General features: G+C 36.5%; 1 protein-coding gene across 2 annotated transcripts in view; it reads right to left on the bottom strand.

Annotated features, from left to right (window-relative positions):
* The window catches only part of IQGAP2 (IQ motif containing GTPase activating protein 2), a 323,406-nt gene extending 312,902 nt beyond the window's left edge, over window positions 1-10,504 (bottom strand). For both annotated transcript variants that reach the window (XM_074282311.1, XM_074282312.1), the window contains exon 1: window positions 10,190-10,504. In XM_074282311.1, coding sequence (XP_074138412.1) covers window positions 10,190-10,238 — 49 coding nt within the window. In that variant the 5' untranslated portion in view covers window positions 10,239-10,504. The remainder of the gene's footprint in view (window positions 1-10,189) is intronic.
* Window positions 10,505-23,288: the final 12,784 nt, after the last annotated feature.

Genomic DNA, 23,288 nt, shown 5'->3' with positions numbered 1-23,288 from the left:
CTCCTTACCCAGAGGCACCTTTATCAAACCAATTTCTTATCTCCAAATTCTGCCAAGACCCAGGAAGGAAAAAGATTGTTAAGGGGCCTTAGCAGCTAAAGATGGATGTCAAAGTCCAACATTTTCCTTATAACACAGACTCTCAAAGAGAAAACTAATTCTAGGTCTGTATTTTATAGAAAGGGAATTCCCAGTGTGGAAACTCCTTTATGGATCAGCAGTTTGTCTCTAATTTATGGTTTTAGAAAATTGCCTGAGGCAATTTAGAGATTAATTGACTTGGTTCTCAGTGAACACTATACATTTGTCTGAAGGCCTTGAACCCTGATCTGTTCAATCCAAGGTCTTTCTCTATTCACAAAATCATGCTATTAGAACAGTAAGTTTTGTAACAGACACAATTTTAAAGAGTATAAATCTGCAATATTGGTGCTCTGGTTTTAAAGTTCAGAAGCAGCAAATTAGAGCAGGAAAGGGTGTTGCTAAGTGACAAAAGATGCCATGAGGAAAGCAAAAAAAAAAGGGAAAAAAAAAATCCTTAAAAAAATAATACAGAGATTGAAAAGGTCCAGCAGTCTACATGGGGGCATTTAATGCCCTTCCAGACAGTCCTGTGTGTTTCAGTTGCCTCTCTAGACATCAGTAAGAATTGTAGCATAGTGCCTGGTGTTCATGATAATAATCCTCACAAATCAAATATGCTCAGCTTCAGAATAAGAGAAAAATGATAATCAGCATGAGATTATCATTCAAAAAAATCACTAAAATAACAATTTAGGTGTTTCAAAATGTAAATCCAGGGAGAGAAGGAGAAAATTTAGCCAAAGAGAAATGCTGCTTCCCTAAAGGTTCTAGCTGTCCCAACTATTTTGAATTTAAAGAATTAGAAAGTTACAAAGAATTTCACTTTGTGAATATAACCTACATACAAAACAGTAAATAAATTGGATAGAAACTGACTATAAAATACTTTTTTTCAGATGACTAAGGAAAAAAAAATTCACAAAGTAGAAAAACGTGAAATATTTTAAATGTGCCAATAATTTGAGATGCAGTATTTTATAGTCAACTTAGAATGTAAAATGTCAGTATAAGTGCTTTTAATTATATTTAAGTTTACTGGCAAAACCCTATAGAGTAGTGGTATTAAATGGAAACAGATAATTAATTCAGGATTCCTGAAGGGTGCATGTTCACTTTAAAATGTGATGTTATGTTTTGTTTTATTTTAATTATTTTGTCAAATATTTCCTAATTACATTTTTATCTGGTAGATATATGTGGCCATTTTTTATGACACTTCTCACCTAGGTCTTTAATTTTTTCTTAAATAATTAGATGATGCCTTTTAATTTAATAGGCATTTTCAGATATTCCCAAACATATTCTCTCATTTAACAAAGAAAAATAATTAAGCTAACCTAATATTGAATATATACTGACAAATATATACAATATTCTGCACTCATAGTTCCCCACTGCTTTACCAAAAAGGAGAGTGGTATATTTCTTGATTGCATCACCAGTTAATTTCCATGTTTATTTGTTTCAGACCTCAAAATCATCAAAATAGATCCAGAATAGTGGGTGTGGTGGGCAGAGAGAAACTGAGATATTAATAAAAATTATATCCTGAGACAACAGAAAGAAGATAATCCATATCAGTGCAGTTCCTTCCCCATGACACCTGTTTGGCTCCCAACTCCCTTATGCAATCATATCTCTTCTCTCAGCACACTAAAAGAGAAGTGGGGTCTAAATCCCTTTCAGGGTTTAGCTACCTTTTGCCAAGACACTAGCCAATGCAAATTTTTCACATGACCAAACCTTAACATTTGGTGCTTTTCCTAAAGCATATTACCTGATGCTACATCATTTACTACAACAGTCTCATCAACCATTTCTTAAAAGTACATCAATGTTTTATCACATATATAACCCTTCTTCAGCAGACAGGCTTTGTTTCCCATTTGTTTTTATTTCAACAAAAAAGCTCTTATCTAATGGTTTTAGGCAGTCATGATGGTAAAAGGGATATAGACCTGGACCTGGAGTCAAGAAGAATTGAATTCACATCCAATCTTAGACAGTTATGTGACCCTGGGCAAGTTACTTAAATCTGTCTGCCTCAATTTCCTCAAATGAAAAATGGGGATAATAAAAGTACCTACTTCCAGGAACTATGTTAAGGAACAAAGATGCTTAGTATTTTGGTTGGCACCTAAAGTGTTTGATCTTCTTTCAGAGATTACTATGAAAAGAACTTCATTCAAGAATAAGATCTAAAACTAAAGAGAAATTGGAAAGCATCTAGTACAACACTGAGTTTATAGATGAGTGAACTGAGGCCCAAGGAGGTAATTTCAACTTTCTCTGTAACAGGCACTATATTAAGCACATGGGATAAAAAGGCAAAAAAAAAAAAAAAAAAAAAACAGTCCCAGTTTTCAAGGATCTCACAGCCTAATTTGGGTACAATATGCAAACGATCATATATAAATCAAGGTATTACACAGGGGCAGCTAGGTGGCAGCTGGGTCGATAGCCAGGAAGACTTGTCTTTGTGCATTCAAATCTGGCCTCAAATACTCCCTAACTATGAATCTGGATAAGTCACTTAACCCAGCTTGCCTCAGCTCTAAAATGAGCTGCAGTAAAAATGCTAAACCATTCCAATATCTCTGCCAAAAAATCCCCAAAAAGAATCACAAAGGGTAAAGCACAACTAAATAATGAATACACAAAATAAATTGGAATCTCAGAAGGAAAACAATGGGATCAAAGAGGACTAGGAAAGGCTTTTTTGTAGAAGGTGGAACTTCAGCTGGGACTTGAAGGAAATTTAGGAAATCCAGGAAATGGAGGTAAAGAAGGAAGAGGCTTCTAAGAATGAAGGACAGTAGTGGGAAATTCCAGTAGTCTGGATATGGTTTGAGCAACATCAAGGTGGCCAGTGTCACTAGATGAAAGACTAAGAGGAAGGGGTCAAGTTAAAGAAGGTTTTGAATTCCTAATTGGGGATTTTTATATTCAATCCTGAAAGAAGTAGGGAACCACTGGAATTTATTAACTCAGATTCTAATTCTACATCTGATTCTTCCACTACATTGCTATACTTTTAATACTTAGAATTATAGCAAGTCAAATTTTCTTTCTTGAATTTATCAAATAAATGAATGATAGGACTTTTTCTTTAAGCACCAGATTTTCACAAGCCTCTGATTTTTTTTTATCAATTCACTTGAAAGGGAATGTCTGTTGTAAAAGGGTGTATAAGTTGGATGAGATAGCTGCAAAGATTCCTAGAGAACTTTCAAAGTCGGATATGCTATCACATTAAGCTCTTCATACTATCTCCTGCAAACAAGACCAAAACAAGAACATCTGTGAAATATTATGAAACACAACTGAAAAGTTCCCATGAAAATGGAGAAAAACTAGTTATCAGGAAATTGTAGCTCCAAGAAAAAATAAGATAAATATGTCAACAAGGAAATAAAGGAGCACATGACTAATAGGGAACAGAAAGCCAAAAGTAGTTTCAAATCCCAATAGTGTTACTTACTACCTGTATGACTTCAGGCAAGTGTTTAAGTGTCCAGAGTTCCTTATCTATGAGATAAGGTAGCTGGACTAGTTTGGTCCTAAATTTCCATAATGCTCTAAGAAGCAAAAGAAAAAGGAGAGCATAGCTGAGCAATTCTTATTAGGATCGGACATCATAAATATTAGGATAAGGTTTGTTATAGCATTTTAGAGTTACAGGGATGTAGTTTCTTTGTCTGGAAGTATGAAGTAGAAGGCTAGATTTAGCCTCAGAAAGACTGGTTCAACAAATTCAACTTCTGACCTTTACTGGCTGGGTGACCCAAGGCAAGTCCTTAATCTCTCAAATCTCATTTTCAACTAAGGGAGTTGAGCTTAAAGACCTCAGAGATCTCTTCTAATTCTAAATGTATGGCCTTTTCATTTTTATACATAAATAACTTCTGTATCATTTAGATTTTCAGTTATGGCACACTATAAAGATGTTTTCTTAAACTATATCTTTTTAAAAACCCACAAATCTGTAAATAAATATTTCAGTGTTAACTATTTTAATATATTTCATTTTTGCCTTATATTTACAGATCATTCCCACCTTATAAGAGGTTTATTTTAACAAAGTAAAATAGTTAATAAAAATAATACAGTGATCTCAACCGAAAGTACATATAACATTAACATCTCTAATATCTCCTACCTATTTTAAAAATTTAACAAAAATCTATTTCTCACTCTCCTACCTCTCCCACTCCATCAAAAAAAACAATTTTTTTATAATACACATAGGCAAATCAAACAAATTTCCTCAATGGCCATGTGTATGTAAGTTTATGATATATCTATATCATGGTACACCATACACATACCATACAAATATCTACATATGCAAAGATATAGCTAGATATTTACTGCACCTTAAATATATAACATCTCCATAATGGATGGCATATTTCATCATTGTCTCTTTGGAATCAGTCATACTGACCACAGTTCTTAAAGCTTTTAAAGTTATTTGTTTTATAGTATTATTATATAAATTGTCCTCCTGGTTTTATTCATTTCACTATTCATCAGTTTATAACATTCCTCAATTCTCTTTTGTAATATTGACATTGTTGTATAAATGGTTCTTCTCATTCTGCTTACTTTATTTTGCATCAATTCATACCAAGTCTTTGTATTTTTGAAATCATGTTTCCTCATTTCTTAGAGCATGATATCATTCCATCACCTTCAAAGTCATCACCCTGGCTTATTCAGCCATTCAATTGGTGAATATACTCTCACTTTCCAGTTTTTGCTACCCCTCCCCCCACACACACAAAAAATAGGATATTTTTGTGCTTTTTCTTCAATCTTTTAACACAATATCTATTAAAACATAGACATACCTCCATATATATATATACACATACACACACACACACACACACACACACAATATACACTTTTCAAACATCGAGTGAATCAGAAAAGAATCACAGAAATCCAGTGATTTTTGAGAACTAATCAGTGACCCAGAATAGAGAGAGCCTCTAGGTTCAAATTGAAGAAGCCACAGTCTTTCCTGGTAAGTTTTATTTAAACTTCAATGGCACCTGCGTTTATCACAACAGCAGAACTTTAGGTTTTTATTGTTGTTCTTGTGGGGATTTTATAAAGATAACTCTTTCTAGGGGCAGGTAGATGGCTCAGTAGATAAAACACTTGCCCTGAAGTCAGGAGGATCTGAGTTCAAATTTGATCTCAGACACTTAACACTTCTATGTGACCCTGGGCAAGTCACTTAACCCCAATTGCCTCAGTAAAAAAAAAAAAAAAAAAAAAAAAAAAAAAAGAATAATGATAATAATAACCCTTTCTGTTCTTTAATAGTGGTTAACCTAGGCAAGAAAATGTGCAAAAATTAAACAAACAAACAAACAAAAAAACCCATATCTGATAGAGAAATAAAATCAAATTCTAACACTTAAATCTATTGACACTTTCTTAAACAGCCTGCGCAGAACTGGTAATTTTGAAAAAGTCTTACAGGTTTGTGAATTTTTGTGTATGTGAATAAGGTATGATAACTTGACATAGTTTTCTTTAAACTTTTACAAAGTACAGCATGGGGAATGTACATTATTTCTTTCTTTTTTTTTTTTTTTTCCTAGATGCAGATTCACATTGTGATAATAGCTGGCATTTATATGACCTTTAGGATTTGCAAAGAAAAATTATGACTTGGGCATCTAGGTAGAGCAGTAGATTGGTCCTCCTGACTTTAGAGCTGGGGCTCTGAGTTGAAATCTAGCCTCAGACTCTTAATACTTCCTAGCTGTGTGACCCTAGGCAAGTCACTTGACTCCAGTTGCCTCAGCAAAGAAAAAAAAAAAAAAAGAAAAATGATGATATATCATCTCATTTAGTGGTCACAACAACTCTGTGAGACATATTATAGGCATTAAACACTCTACAAATAAGAAAACTGAGGTTTAAATAGGTTAAGTCACTTGTATATTATCACATGGATGCTAAGTGTCAGAAATAGATTCAGATCCCAAGTTCATCACTCTCTTAGGATACCACCTGTGACCTTTAATAACAAGTATCATAAAGAAGCATGCCAGATTTTTGAGGTTCATAGACACTCCAAGAAACCGCTCAGTGAGAATCAGCTGGTATCAATCTACAATTCACTTCAAAACACCAAGAGATTTAAAAAAAAAAAAAAAAAAAAAAAAAAAGTCAAAAATCTTCTGAGTAGCCATATAATCCTATTTTACCACTCTTCTGAGTTCACTATACTGGATTCTAGTCTCTACCCTCTTTTTTTTCCCATCAAAGTCCTCCATGCCAGAAATGTATGCATTCCATCACCTGCTCCTTATAAAATGCCTGTCTTCCCTTAAGGGCCATCGAAAGTGCCACTTTTTACATGAATCCTATCCTGATTCTGTGTTACCAGAACCTCTCACCATAAGTTATTTTGTATTTATTGACCAATGTACAAGGACTCTTGTGCCTTTCCAATACAATATAAGCCCCTTGCAGGGGCTATGGCACTAATCAAAAATGTCTGTTGCAGTAAGTTACATTGCTGAATTCATTTCTAATATCAAATAGAAATGGAATTTTTTTTTAATTTGTATTTGAGGTAGCAAAACTAAGCTCATCCTTCCACTATTGTGAGATCTTTTTTCTTATGTGAATTTTCTGACAGTGCACTCTTCCCCACTGTCTCATCTAAAGAAATTTGTCTACACCTCCCCATAAATCTTCCAGAATGACAATCTCAACACGCTGGGTTAGGTGCCTTCCACCAAGTTTCTTGACATTACACAAACTAGTAGAAGACAAAAGTTGTCCTGCTACTATACAGAAATGTCAATGAAGGAATTTCAGAAATGTTATTGTCTCAAGAAAAATACTATTCAAAAGTAGCTTATAGCAGCTAGAATTAAGTCACTATTCTCCAAAAAAACATTATTTTATATTCACTAGCAGTCTATTTTTAAAGCATATCTGGAAAAATAATTTTCCCCAATTTTTCTAAATGGGGTAGGTAACCAGTTTTAGAATATAGACTCTTTACAGTCAGGGATCGTTTAATTTTCTTTGTATCGCTACTGAATAGGACAGGTGTCTAGCATATTAGAGGTGCTATACACTATTGACATCTGATTCTTTTACCCAATGATAGAACTGAGAATCTAAATTAGTTTCCTCACATAAAATGAATAGTCCCTTTCAACTCTAAAAGGCACCCCAATTTTGACTATTGAATTACAAAGAGCTGAATAAGAGGATCTAAGTTTGGAAAGGACCTTAGATCTCACTGGTCCTACAGGTAAGCCCAACTGACATGCTCATAGTCTTACAGAAAATAGCAGACTATTCTCAACAGGAATCAGCCTTGCATTTTGTACAGAGATACACAATCACCTAGCTCTTCCTCCCTTCTTATTATTCCTTATTATATTTCATTACTAATTTAACAACTACAACTTCAAATTCATTGTATCAGCATTGTCAATCATCTCAGGGGAAAAAATGGTTTGGGCAGTGGTTAGTGCAGTTTCCAATCTATGCTAATCTATATTTCTATATACATCTATATTTCCAACAATATCCACCCTGTTCCCCACCCTGTTCCCCACCCTATTCTGATGCACAATTTACATTACTGATTTAAGTTTCATTCTGAGATATAAAGCTATAACAGTAAATAACTTCACATATGTAAAGCAAGGTACAGCCATTATTTCCAAGTAATGTTAGGCTACACTATTTAATTCAATGGTAAGATGTGAGAATAACAAAGATTTCAGCAATTTTCTCAACTGTCAGAAACCTGAGCCTTCATGGAGAACTCATTGAAAAGTCCCACAAGCATAGGCTTCTATTTGGAATTTTACAGATCCTTAAACTGGAGGAATCTGAAAGATTTTCTGGCAGTCCAGTGTTTGTTAGTTAATTGAGCAACTACAGTATATTTGAAAGGGAAGGGAGCAAGGGGAAATATGAAGCACAAATCTGGAGTCCTTAATCCACTGTAATACTTAGGAATAGGTTTTAAATCACATAACTGCTAAAAAATGATTATATTTCATAAAGAAACTTTAAATTGTTTTATGCTCAGAAGGCAGGCACTTAAATATGCCATTTTTACTACTTTTTCTTAATGAAATTACAGTTCAAGTTGAATGTTTAAAATCTTGGTTTGAGTAAAGTGGAGGAAGAAGAGTGTGATCATGAGATATAGGATTTTTTAGGGGGAATGAACCCTATTTAATTACAAAACACACAAATTCAAAGGCAAATGAGGAAGAGGAAGGGACAACCACCACTTAATGGATTAATGAATTATTAGTTATTCATTCCTACAATTCTCCTAGTATGTTCTCTCAGTGACAAATATATTCTGAGTTCTCAGACAAGAGGCTTAGAACACTAAATGTCAAACTTTATACTTACAGGTGAAAGTTCTCTTTTGCACTAGAGGTTGCCAGAAACAAATATAAATGATTAGGCCACATTAAATAACCCTTTCAGATACAAGACAATTTGTCCACAGCTCAAAGTCTGGCTAATAAAAAATGAGGTAGCTTGCTATTTTTTTTTAAATACCCATCAAGCAATCAGTTTTTGTTAATATCAATTTTTAATACAGGAAGATAAAGGATACAAAGCAGGATACAATGTAATAGTAGACAGTCTAGAAACAACCCGAACATTTAACCTTAAGTACTCGAAATATGCACAAGCACTTAAAACAGATGATGTGTTTGCAGGCTGTTTTGCCCAAAAGCGCATTCTGATTATGTTCTCCTATTTCTGCCTAGTGCTGTAGTTAAGCCAAGAACGAGCAGGGCCTTGGGTCAACTGCAACTGCTGAATGCACTTTCCTGCGGCGGACAGAAACTTGTATGACTGGCATGTCATACACATGGGAGGCATTAACCTCCTTCTCCTGACCCTCCAATCTAAAGAGGGCAGCCTGGAGAAAAGGGGATTCACGTAGCCTGGAAGCCCAGCTCAGCCAGTCTATGACAATCTGGAAGGCTCTTGGAGACCTCCGTGTTTTTAATATGCTCATTTCAAATGCGGTGACAGGTGCCACGGGGATCCGCACCTGGGGCTTCGGCCGCCTTGGCAGCGGTACTTTGCCTTGGCAAAAGATGAATTTGAACTTCCAGGTTTAATGACCAGGGTCCAGCTCCTCAGAGATACGTCCTACTCCACCCCCACTCCCCATATACACACTTTTTTTTTTTTTAAAGAAACCACTTCCTGGCGCATGTTTAGGACTCTGAACTCAGTACACGGAGCCACGTGGTTGGTGCTAATCTGGCCAGATCCACTCATGATCAGCTGCATTTCTCCAGCAGCCTACTTCCTAGGGCTGCCTCTCACTCTGTAATCATATACCATCTCTTTAAGTCACGCGGCCTCAAACTCGTTTCCCGGAGCGAAGTGCCCCAGCCCTCCCACTACAACCAACCCACTGCTCCTCAGTTCAGGCTGGGGGCCAGCGAAAGGGAGCGATATGGGGGAGGAGGGCAGACATCCCGAGAATCTCACGCACGCAAACTTGAACACGCACACACACCTGTGAGAGAGCTCGACTCCTCCCACCAGGATTGGGATGAGAGGAGCCGCCGGCTTAGCCCTAAGAGTGCCAACTTGCTCCCACGCATAGCCTGGCATCGGTAGAGATTGGAGGCGTGGGGAGAGCCCGCTAAGGGGCGGCAGACCTCAGCACCCACCTGCAACCCCAGCAAACTTTCCTCACTGCATGGGGGGCGGGGGAGAAGGACGCCGCCTCCAAACGCGCCCCTCTTTCAGCCCCCTCCCCAATCCCAGGCTGGATAGCTGCCTGTGACATTCCACCTAACTCTTCTGGGGTGCTCTCCACTATGGACGGCACGGTTGGAGAGGACTAAGAAAAGGAGAAGGAGGAAGAAGCCACAGGACGCTTTACAACACGGCTTCCAACTTTACCAGCCATGCAGTCGGTTTCCCTCGCTTCCCCTCCTCCCCGCGCATCCGGGCCCCTTTATGCAAGTTAGCCTCCCTTTCCACAGGTTGCTTTTTATTGTCCCTAACCGTTAAGCCATCCCCGGGGGGCACTCGGGCTTCGCGCGACAAGCGCACTTACAGCCATATCGGGGTCTCTGCAGGGGCGACGACAGCTCTTCATGATGCATCCTGCGCTGCGCCCGTGCCTCCGCGGCCGGCTCGGTGCGCTCCTGCCTGCGGCTCGGATCTCCGTGCTCCGCTCGCCTCGCTTTTACGGCACCCGGGCAGCTTCGGGCAGCGGAGCCGGGATCCTCGATTGTCTGCAGCTGTCTGTCTTCCTCTGCCTCTCCCCCTTCACCAGATAGGTGATTTGCTACCTCCCTGCACTCTCCTAGGCGCCCGCAGCAGCAGCCTCGCGCTACGATTACTCAGCTCCGAGCGCTGACACCCTGAGGAAAAGTGAACTCTCCTCCTCCCTCCCTCCGGCCGCCACCGCCTCCTCCCCCTTCCCCATAGTGTTTCCTTTCTCCTACAACCCGGCCCCGTTATTCACACCCAGGCCTGGAGCTGGGGCTGCGGGGCAGCGGCCCCTACCGCCCAAGTCTAGGCACTACACGGAATCTAGGGGACACCCCCTCTCCCCACCCCCACCTCCCGCCACCCTGTCCCGCTGGGGTCTCGGAGGAGGGGGCGGACCGGCGGGAAGCGGGACCTCTATGGTTGAAGAAACCCTTGCGCGCGCGAATTCACACACATACACTGACTTATACAAAAGCTCGTTAGTGGCGGGCGATCGGAGCCCCGAGTGCAGGCAAGGTTTTTGTCATTTCTGGCGGTTTAGGGGTGGAAATGAAACATCGTAAAAAAAAGAAAGAAATGACAGCAAAGGAAATAAGGCTCTTCGTTCGCTGGGGATGTTGCTCAGTTACCGAGAGACAAACAGCTGTTAGTCCCTTTCCCACTGGGGACAACTGCTTATCAACTTTTTTGTTTTGGTTTTATTTATTCAATTGACTTTTAGTGTTAATAAATAAACACTGAAAAAGCAATGGGCTCCAAAACTGGAAGGCCAAGCCTCCCTTACCTTAATTCCCGGAACATTGATCGAATTTGTTAGAGAACCACAATTAAGTCTTTGTTGTTTAAGTAGTAGCTAAGAATTGTATCCCACTCCCCACCCCCACCCCCACCCCCCAAACAATCATTAAAAACAGCTGAAAACCAAACCCTTCTTCAACTCTTCCTCTTCAAACAATCGTCACCCCAGCCCAGCTGAGGTCTCACTCCCCCAAGAAGGCAACCTACACTTCTAAGGAGCTGAAAAAGTTTTCTTCTCCATTATTGTGCAAGTTTAAAACTGTGTCTTTTCTTCTGGAAACTTGTTTTCCTTTTGTGCCTGATCGCAGGATATCCATCTTAAGTAATTTGTGGCCTTTCTACCTATGTGCAAACGTTCTTAGGCTACGTAGTCTTCTTAACGCTACAAAAAAAAACAGTCCTTGCCTATTGACAAAGAAAACTTCAGCAAAGAATAGAGCAAATGGAGTTTGCTTTTCCTGTTCTTATCCTAACAGATCCCTTTTCTATGAAGATAGAAAAGGCACAGGTCAAGAATAGGATTTAAATGGGTGGGAGAAGGGAGAGGGAAGAATAGAATTAAATCCTCAAATCCACCTTAAAGTCCCCTGCTCTATTTGAGTTCAGTTTCCAATACCATAGAGCCATCGGTTTTCAAACTTTTTAAATAGGGGGCCAGTTCATTGTCTCTCAGACTGTTGGAGGCCGGACTATAGTAAAAATAAAAACTCACACTCTGTCTCCGCCCCTCCGCCCATTTGTCATAACCCGGTGGTCTTGGTGGTGGGCATCTCTCTCAAATTACTAGTGCCTTCCTTCTGTTCAAAAATATTTGCATACATTTTGTACTTTTGTAGGAATTAATCTATTATCTTCTGTTTTCCCTTTGTTCAGTTGAATCTGACTTTTCTTGGCAAAGAAATGCTTGTTCTTTTCTTCTCCCTGACATTTTACTAATGTAGAAACTGAGGCAAACAGGGCTAATTGACTTGCCCAGGTTCATACAATTAGTAAGTATCCCAGGCTAGACTGGAACCCAAGATGAGTTCCTGTACTCTATTCAACACTGTAATCCCCAGCTATTTCCCTCTTGTAAAGTCCTTGAGGTTACATAGTTTCTGATTTGTAAATTTACCCATTGCTATACACTGTTTCTGGAACACAATTGGCCACTTAACAATGAAAGTTGGTTGAATCACTTGTTTGGTTGTTGTTCTTCAGTAAACAGCAATAGTTATTAAACTCTGGAAAGTAAAAAAATTGTTGGGGTCTATTTTTTTTGGACTCCGTACTTTAATGCATCAAGGGAGGTGCTATTTGGTCTAACCACCCAATCTGGTGGAAGGATTTGTCATAACAGCTGAGCCCGTGGAGTTAGAGAAGATCTGGTTTTCTACATTCAAGGATCATGTCCCTCAGTTTCTATAGCTTTTATGAGATGTACAAAGTACTTGCTTCATGATGATCCTGTGAGTTGAAGATGTTATTCTTACTTTGGAAAGAAGTGAAAGCAGAACTCATCACCCGACTAAGGTGCTTAAGCGCCTTCTTTCTTTTAAAAATCAGAACTTTCTTTAAGTAGAGCTCTTGAAAAATGAAATAAACTATCTTGTAACAGAATGCACTTCTCATCATTGGAAATATTAGGGCAGAGACTAGATAGCAACCAATCAGAGGTGCTTTTCTATATGAGATGGGAGGTTGGCCTTACATGATCTTAAAGGTCCTTCCAAAGAATTAATTTTTGAAACTTCATATATGACCATCAAAGAACAGTTGGGGAAGAGCCCTAATTCCTAATAATTCATTCAAGTTGTGTTTATTAAATACTTACTCAAGCATTTAGTAAGTGCTATTATGTCAGGTACAATAAATACAAAGAGCCTGCAAAATGTATTCCAGGCATTATGCTAAATGCTATTTAACATTTAAGTACATTTAACAAAAAGAAAGAGAATCTATGTCCTCAGTGAGCTTACAATCTAGAAAAGAAGAAAGACACAAAAGGAGACAGGGAAGTAGAGGGGAAGAAACAGGGAAACCAGCTCTGAGCATCTTACTCCCCAATATTAAAACCAGGCAGGATATAAAATGCAAGGTATATTGGAGGGTGTGATAAAGTGCACATACATAAATATATTCAAAATGTGTCCAGAACAGGTATTTACAGAGTAAATGGGAGAAGAGGGAGAGAGATACTAACCACCAGAGAGATCCTGAAAAGCTTAGAGAAGTAGAAAGTAGTTTTTGAGCCAAATCTTAAGGAAACAGGGATCCTAAGAGATAAGGAGGGAATGTATTCGTAATAGATAGTTGGGGAGATGGAATGTCGAAGATTGGACTATTGAACAACTTAGAAAGCCAGGTTGGCTGGACTATATTGTATAGAGTGTTGTGTATAAGAAGAGTGGAAAGGTTTAAGAGGGCTTTAAATGATAGAGGAATTTTTATTTGACCAGAAATTTACTTGGGAGCCACTAGAGTTTATTGGGGGAAGGAGATGACATGATTAGACTGGTGTTTAAGAAAACCACTTTGCTGGCTGAATGGAAGATAGATTGGAGTGGGGAAGAGCCTTGAGGCAGGTAAACCAATTAGAAGAATTGGAGATTGTAGTGGTTTATATAAGGTGATAGAAGGATTGAGCTGTGTGAGTAAAGGAACAGATGTGGAGTTAGAAATAGTTAATAAGCATTTTATTAAGTTCCTATCAAATACTGGACACTTGGGGATACTAAGAAAAAACAAAAGACAGCCATTGCCCTGAAGAAGGTTGCAATCTAGTAGGGGAGAGAATAAATATGTATAATATACAAGTAATTATGTACAAAAAGCTAAGTACAAGGTAAATAGGAAATAAATAATGCAAGGAAAGCATTAGTGTTAAGAAGAATTGGAAAGGCTTTCTGTAAAAATGGAATTTTAGTGTTGATGTGAAGGAAGCCAGGCAAACCAGGAGGCAGAGTTTAGGAAAGTGTTCCAGGAATAGGGGACAATCTGAGATGGAGTTTCTTGTTAGTGATACAGTAAGGAGGTCAATATCAGTATTCAGCCAATTGGAAATAAGCTGAAAGAAAACCAAAAGGTAGGAGGGGGCAGGATTATAAAGGGCTTTGAATGCCAAGTAGAGAATGTTTCTTTGATCCTAGAGATGAGGATAAAAATATTTGGCATTTAACTGGATATGTGTTATGAATGAAAATGAAGAAAGAATGGTGGATAACCCAGAGGTTGGGGAGCTAAACGTCTAGAAGGATGATGACAATCTCAGTTCTGAGTGTGTTCTTAGTTGATCTGGGAGATATAAAAGAGATAAACACCATAATCCTGTCCTCAAGGACTTTATAATGTAATTACTATAAGATAAAGCAAATGTCAGATCTTTAAAACATTTAAATGTTCCTCAAAGAAAAATGTTTAAATGCTGATGACTTTTAGGGGATGGAAAAATCCAGGGATAGATTCATTGAAGTCTTCAGAGAGGACCTGAAATTTGACTAGGCACTGAGTTCAGTCTTAAATAAATGATAAGATTTAAGTAAAGATATGTCATTCCCCAATTGATAAATGGTCAAAAGATATAAAAAGCAGTTTTCTGATGAAAAAATTAAAGTTATAGCCATATGAAAAAATGCTCTATATCGCTGTTTAGAGAAATGCAAATTCAACAATTCTGAGGTGCCATTTCATACTTATTAGACTGGCTAATATGACAGAAAAAGGAAAATTACAAATGTTGGAGATGAGGGAAAATTGGAACACTAATGCATGGTTGGTGGATTAATCCATTAATTAATCAAACCATTCTAGAGAAAAATTTTGAAATTATGCCTAAAAGGTACTCCAACTAAGTATATCCTTTAATCTACCAATATATTAGATTTATATCCCAAAGATTTCATTAAAAAATGAAAAGGACTCACATATACAAAAATATTTATAGTAGCTCTTTTTGTGGTAGCAAAGGAAATGGAGAGGATGCCCATCAATTGGGGAATGGCTAAGCAAGTTGTGCTATATGAATGTAATGGTATAATTTTGTTCTATAAGAAATGATGAGCAGGCTAACTTCAAAAAAACTTGGAAAGACTTACATAAATTGATGCTAAGTGAAGTTAGTAAAATCAGAATAATGTACACAGTAACAACAGTGTACAATGATTAACGATGATAGACTTAGTTCTCAGCAATACAATGATTCCAAAAGACTGGTGAAGGAAAATGCTATTTACATATAGAGGAAAAAAAAAATATGGAGTCTGAATGCATTTTCACTTTTTTTGTTTGTTTGTTTTTTTCTTTCTTGTGTTTCTTTTTAGTTCTGAGTCTTTTTTCATAACATGATTAGTGTGGAAATATATTTAATATGATTATACGTGTATAATCTATGACAGTAGCTTGCTGTCTTGGGGAAAGAGAAGAAGAAAGAAAAGTTTAAAACTCAAAATCTTTCAAAAATAAATGTTAAAAACTATCTTCACAAGTAATTGGGGAAAAAATATTATTGAGAGAGAGGAGAGAAGAAATATTTACTGACACCAAAATCTAATCAGACAATAAAAGAAATTCTAAGTTTGGACTAAAATACATATATACACATGCACACAGACATACATTTATTTAATTTAATAGAGAAGAAGACTACATTTCTTCTATTTTTACAACTAAAGTAAAGGTTTAGAGGAAGGAAATATGGGTTGAAGTTAAGATTTGGGACCATTTCTAGTGGAAACAAATTACTCACTTTATAGTGAACTAGACTCAAAATATGATGATATAAAAAACACAGGTATAAAAGAAGAATCTTGACTTTATCCTGGAAATAAAGGAAATTAGCAAAGATGATTGAACAGAAAAGTTATAAAATTCTCCTCCCAACAATTAAATGTTTTATTTTATGCTAAAGAAAGAAATAGAAACTATACTTAAAGTTTATACCTTTATTTTATCCAAAGGGCTGAAAAACAATATATGATTATGGAAATTTCATCCTTCCCATATTCCTTGTTGTTGTTCAGTCATTTTTAGTTGTGTTGATTCTTTGTGAGCCTTTTTGGGGGTTTTCTTGGTAAAGATATTGCAGTGGTTTGCCATTTACAAAGAAATTGAGGCAAACCAGGTGAAGTGACTTGCTCAGGGTCCTACAGCCAGGAACTGTCTCAAACCAGATTTGAACTCACAAAGATTAGTCTTTTGGACTTCAAGCCCAGTACCCTATTTTCATCACCCAGCTGCTCTTCCTTGTCATATTCCTACTAAGTAGAAAACATTTTTGTACTTGTCTATAATAATTCAAATAAAGTCAGTGGCTAGTAAAAAGCAACCCAGGGCTTTTGAAGTAAAACTAAATACAAGACATAAAGAAGTTTCTGAAACTCAAGCTTATGTTTTATCTTCAAAATCAGGCAATCACAGACTGAGTCATAGATTCATGATAGAACTTCATAAATTCATTTTCTTTATTTGATATGATGTCATCCCTGTCCTCATAACCCCAGATTCAGTCCCCAAATAGAAGATTCACTTCTAAACTCTACTTTTTGCTGCCATTTGCCATGCTATATTTTTAGCTACTGTACTACCACTAAAGGAGAAAGAACATTAAAGGAAGATTTGGTCGATTAATTGTGTAGCTTAGATATGAGAGGGGATGGGATAAAATAAGGTGAGAAAACTAGGAAGAATTTTTTTTCTTTGCTTTTTTAAAGTTAAATGTACGCAATTCTTTTTTAACATATTCCCATGTTTGTTATGTGTAAGAAAAATCAGTAAAGGGAAAAAACCATGAGAAAGAAAAAGCAGGCCAACAAAGAAGATGAAATTACTATGTTTCAATCCACTTTTTTTGTCACTAGTGACAAGATCTTTGTCATTTTTGCACACGTGGGTCCTTTTCTCTCTTTTATCATCTCTTTGGGATACAGACCCAGTAATGACACTGTTGGATTAAAAGATAGGCATAGTTTTATAGCCCTTTAGACATAGTTCCAAATTCAGGCAAGAATTTTTTAAAAGAGACCTAATTCAGGTAGGAACTGTGGGAAGAATTATCTTAGGCTCTTATTGTTTTGAATAAAACAGGCATATAAATACTTATACAAGAAATATATTTTTTGTTATTGTTTAATTAAGTCCAACTCTCTATGGCCCATTGGGGTTTTCTTGGCAGAGATACTAGGCTGGTTTTCCATTTCCTTCTCTAGTTCATTTTTCAAATGAAAAACTGAGGCAAAAGGGGTCAAATGATTTGCCAATATCATAAAAAGTTAGTTTCTTAAGGGAGATTTGAGCTCATGAAGATGAGTTTTTGTAGTTCCAACCCCATTGTTCTATCTACTGCACATCTACCTGCCCTTAGAAATACATATGAAATGCTTTAAAAAGAACCAATATATGGGTGGACAACAAAGCACATAGACTGAATATAATACAAGTCTAGGAAATATCTTAAAGGTGGAAGGGAAAAGTAAAGTTATCATTAAGGAGAAATCCAGGAAAAAAACAAGACTCATTGAAAAAGACCCTGAGGTTGAGAAAAATTGAAGGCAAAAAAAGGGAAAAGAGAGGATGAGATGGACAGATAATGTCATGGAAGTAACAAAAAGGAGTTTGGACAGATTTTGGGAGACAGTAGAAGATAGAAGGACCTGGTGTACTATGTTTTAATGGGATCATGAGGAATTGGTCATAACAGACTGAATAGCAAAGATATTTAAGACCATGATCTTCTGACCAATCTGTGAAAGTTCAAGGACCTCATCAAGTCCAAGGTTTCTGCACAGAGCTTAATCCTAAGAGCAACTATGAGGACAAAATCTTCAGGTTTTAGCACTGAACTCTTTAGGGCTTCTATGTGTAGTCACTCTATAATGATCTTATTTCAAAGTTCATTTCACATCAAAAATCATAGACTAGAAATTTGGAGGTAAAAGGCTATACTATTTTCTGTTATTTGACACTGGAGAACAACTACAAATAAACACTAGGCCATGTGCCAGTTTTAATTTTCACCATATGACTGTGCTTGCAAGAACATTAAAATAAAAAGTGAAGCCATCTCATGAAAAAATGTTTTTTTAATGAGGCATGAAAAGATTTTTAAAATGTAAAACAAAAGATGACATTGGAAAACAACTAGCTATGCTAAAGACATTTTTTAAAAAGCACTGTAGTTTAAAATTTTATTATTTTTAAAGCAATTTCTTTTCCATTTATAAGTTTAAGAGAATATGATAATGTTTGCAAAAAAAAAAACAACCCAATTTATTTAGCTGCTGTATAGATATGATAGCTATATAGCTATAATAAATGACTTAATCTAGAGGGTTAAAGAAAAAAAGATATATTATTATCAAAAGATTTGATATATAACTTTGTTGTATCATTTTCTCTTGAAATATTTGACTTTTTTTCCCTAATAGTATTAACTTGACTACATTGATATATTTTGATCGCTGCTGAAAGCTTCCCAAAAGGCTACAAAAGATGCAATAAGAGGAAGTCATAAGAATAAAAGTTTTACATCCTTCTTCATGGAAACAAAGAAAACCAAAAAAAGAAATGTAAGATATACATATTTAGATTCATCTACATCCCAAGTGTTCACAAAAACAATTTGTGTCCAACCTGTGAAAGAGCCTTCTGGGTTTGTTTTGGTCTGATTAACAAAGTCAGAAAAACCATACAGTGACCCTGATATTGATTCTTTTTGAGTAAGAGGGATAACAACAAATCACTATCCTTTGGAGTCTATAGTTTTCCCACAAATCATATTACATGAGATAAAAAGAAGGCTGACAGGGAGCGGGAACTACATTGTACTCCAAAGTACATTTCTGTTGGTTTTTTAAAAGGAACTTCACTGATTTAGTGGAGCATCAAACTTAAAATTAGTAAGAATAGAAAGAAAACATGCAATAATATTTCAATGCTTTAAAAACAAACAAACTATCTAATCCAAGGTCTTATTTTATTGATGAAAGTAAACCTGGAGAGTTAAATGATTTGTTGAAGGACAATAAATGAGTGGCCCAGGGATATCCCAGGACTAGGGAGTTTCCAGTCCTAAATTCTTTTCATAATGCTTATTCCTATTTAGGAAATATGCTCACATGTGAGTGTATGTGTGTATGAACAGGTGTATGTATACATAAACTTGTGCATACAAACATGTACAAATACATATGTAGGTATGCATATGTGCACATGCAAGTATAATTGAATAACCTGGGTTTGTCTAGACATGCTCAGTTCATCTATCAAGGAAGTAGCCTTAAGAAGCCTTTGGAGCATGTCCTGGTTACCTAAGATAGAGGTTTTCATGTACAATGGCAATAGCTTCCTTTTTTTGGCTACCTTAATTTTTAAAACTTGCAAGATGGAACTGCTCTCTTTTCATCTATTCATTTATCTGCTGTATCCAAAGGGTAAAGATTATGTTTTACCTGTATCATAGGAACCATGAACTAAACAGATGAGGGGAAGGACTTTCTATATTACTCTGGTTTAGAGAAAAGAGTTGAGAGGGGCAGAGAGATTGGGGGAATGGTTTCTCTTCTTCCCAGTTTCAGGGACCAGTGGTGATAACCACAGAATCAAAGAGTTGGAGCAATGTTGGAGCCAGGATTCCAAGAGACTTGGACAGCTAAACAGCCCAGCATGAAAGCCCTGAGAATTCCATACTTGGGATTTGAACCTGAAGTAAGATTTGGACTTGGAACTGAAATTGCTATTATGTAGGAGCCAAGCAAAGCTACAAACTTAGTCCCCTTACTCCCCCAGAGGATGAGGTGGTGGTACAAAAGAAAAGGATATCGTCTCACACCTGTTGGGGGAGTAAATTTATATATTTGTGATTATACATTTTGTATTAAGTATCCCTTTGTTAAAGTGAATCTGACTGTTAGTGGCTAAAAGGGAACATTTTCTATACTTGGAAAACACCAGTTAGAGAGGCTAAAGTTTTCCTTCCCCTTAAGGGGTACTACAGAACCTGAGGGAATGGGGAGATAGCAAAAAATATCTAATCTACCTGGCCCTCAAGTGGGAGGTAGGGGATAGGGCTGAGTAATCTGTGGAGCAGATAATGTGCCAGATAAAATGAGCAGATAATGTTCTGATTCAGTTTCCCTAATTGTCCTATTCTGTTACTCTGCTACAGGTTATAACCATTCCTTCTTAATGTTAGGATAAAGGTCTTATATCTTAGACCTTAGGCAATAGTCATTCCCTCTTAATGTTTGATGGGATAAAGGTCTTTATCTATTTTAGACATCATATGAATATCAGGAGCCTCTCCAGTACCTGTCATTATTCCCTCCATTAAGTCATCCTAGGTGCCTGCCTCTATTATGACATCCTCATCCTAGGTTCCTCTGCCTGTTAGGTCTTCAGTCTTGTAACCCTATAAAAGAATCTTGTATCCAACATTCAGGGCTGGATTCTTTGAGACAATAGCCTCTTTCAGCCCTGGGACCAAACCATGGATCCATTTGGTCCCAGTAAATCTCTCCCATTTAATAAACTATTAAATTGTTCTCTAATGTCTATCTTGCTCAGTTTCTCCAGCATTACAATAAGAGGGGCTGAGAAGAGAGAAGCAGAAGAAAAAGGACCAGTCTTACCAGTTTTAAAGATTCAGGCAGCTAATTAATGGAGGAAACCTCTGTGAATATGTGATAGGATAAAAGGACTCTTTCATATTAGGCAATCTGGACATGCCCTAAAGACACATTTCTATGTTATGTGAATTGAGCATGCCCAAATAAGACTGGGTTTTATGTTGTGTATTTGTCTTTTGTGCATTTAATTCATTATAAACCCAGTACTCAGGAGTGTTCTACACAATTCCTTATTCCTACTTATTCAGTCAGACATTGAGTATTGTTTTTTAGTTTAACTAAAGACTAATATTGTATTGGTCCTCAAAGTTTTTTCATAAACATGGAACAAATAAGTTTCAAAATAATCCATGTGGCTTTTTACAAAGCCCTTTGAAAATCAATGAATATTACAGATCTACTAAAAATTAGGTATGTTTACTCTCTTCTGTCCCCTCCAAACACTTCATAGTAAAATTTAGAGGTCTTTCTATCTCATTTCTCCCAAATGTCTTTTAATACCATCAAAAAGAAGAAAGAATGTAGACTCTAGTTCCTGACCAGGGAATCTGTGATTTCAGAGATAAGTTTACTTTCCATATTTCCTTCTTCCTTGCTATATTTATGAGCATTAAGGAAGTACTTCGAGTTCCTCAGAAGAAAGGTCCTACAGAGTGCTCCTAAATAAAAGCTTATTTAAAAAGTAATTTTCTTTAATCATTCATGATTTCACCTTGACTTACATTATGATTTCAGAAATGCTTTGTTTCCATTTGATTGATCTTCAATGGGCAGCCCCTTACCTCTTCCCTCAGCCTTTCTGTCTCTGTTCATTGATAAACTATAAACAAGCACTTAAATGATCTAGGATTAGATAAAGGAATGCTTTTCTAAAAGGCATTTTAATACCAAAAAAAAAAAAGTAGCACTACTGAAAAGATGATGATATCATACATTAAACTATATATTACTCTAAGCATCTAGATAAGACTTGCTTTTTTTGTAAAGCTTATTGTGTGCTCTAAATCATATTGATCAGAGAAATGCAAATTAAATAAACTCTGGGATATCATTTCACACCTCTCAGATTGACTAAGATGACTGGAAAAGATAATTATAAATGTTGGAGGGGATGTGGGAAAATGGGACATTAATCCTTTGCCAGCAGTGTCTCTATTGGGTCTGTATCCCAAAGAATTCATTAAAAAGGGAAAAGGACACACATGTGCAAAAAATGTTTGTGGCAGCCCTTTTTGTAGTGACAAGGAACTGGAAACTGAGTGGATCCCCATCAATTGGAGAATGGCTGAATAAATTATGGTATGTGAATGTTATGGAATATTATTGTTCTGTAAGAAATGATCAACAGGATGATTTCAGAGAAGCCTGGAGAGATTTATATGAACTGATGCTAAATGAAGTGAGTAGAACCAGGAGAACATTGTAATCCAGCAATAAGATTATGTAATGATCAATTCTGATGGATAAGGCTCTTTTCAATGAGGTGGTTCAGGCCAATTCCAATAATCTTGTGATGGAAAAAGCCATCCTCAATCAGAAAGAGGACTGTGGGGACTGAATGTAGATCACAATATAGTTTTTTCACCTTTTTTGTTGTTTGCTTGCTTTTTGTTTTCTTTCTTTCTTTCTTTCTTTCTTTTTTTTTTTTTGATCTGATTTTTCTTATGCAACATAATCAATGTGGAAATATGTTTAGAAGAATTGCACATATTTAACCTATATTGTATTACTTGCTGTGTAGGAGAAGGAAGGAATGGAGAGGCAGGGAGAAAAAATTGGAACACAAGTTTTGCAAGGGTGGATACTGAAAACTATCTTTGCATGTTTCTTGAAAATAAAAAGCTATTAGTAAAAAAAAAATAAATTTACAATAGCAAAGACTAAAAAAATTATTATTGTACAAGATAAAATATCTAGATCTGGGGGGGTGTAGGAAAAGGGAGACTATTACACTGAATTTAATAAACATTTATTAAGCACCTACTATATACACCGCCATATGCTAGATACTGGGGCTACAAATAAGAAGTAAAACAATCCCCACCCTCAAGGAATTTACAATCTAATGAGGAAAGATAACAGACAAATGGAAAACCTGAAAGGAAGGGAGAGTACTAGACTGATGATGAGATTCTATGCAGCATAAAGCAAGCATAATTGATGATGAAAAATAAGAGTTGTCTAGAAAGTTCTGATATGATAAGCTTCACTGAAATAAATCTATCTGTAAAATTATGAATTTGGGTTAAATAGTGTCTAAAATCCTCTCTAGCTTTAAAGTCCTATGATAGACTATAAAAAGTATTTATCAAGAATGCCTTTTATGTGCCAGACTTTAAGTACAAGGGATATAAAGACAAAAATAATTCCTGCTTTTAGAAAGCTCACCATTATTTTTTCCTTAGAGACAACACATAAAGAGTTTTTTGGGGGACCAGAGGGTTCTACTTGAGGTATCCTATGTCAAAACAATAATTTTTAATTTTGTGGAGTCTCAAGCAGGATGATTTATACACTTCAACAACAATACTATATGATGAT

This window comes from Sminthopsis crassicaudata, chromosome 1 (genome assembly GCF_048593235.1).
Source record: "Sminthopsis crassicaudata isolate SCR6 chromosome 1, ASM4859323v1, whole genome shotgun sequence".
NCBI lineage: Eukaryota > Metazoa > Chordata > Mammalia > Dasyuromorphia > Dasyuridae > Sminthopsis > Sminthopsis crassicaudata.
This window is presented reverse-complemented; position numbering and strand designations above follow the sequence as displayed.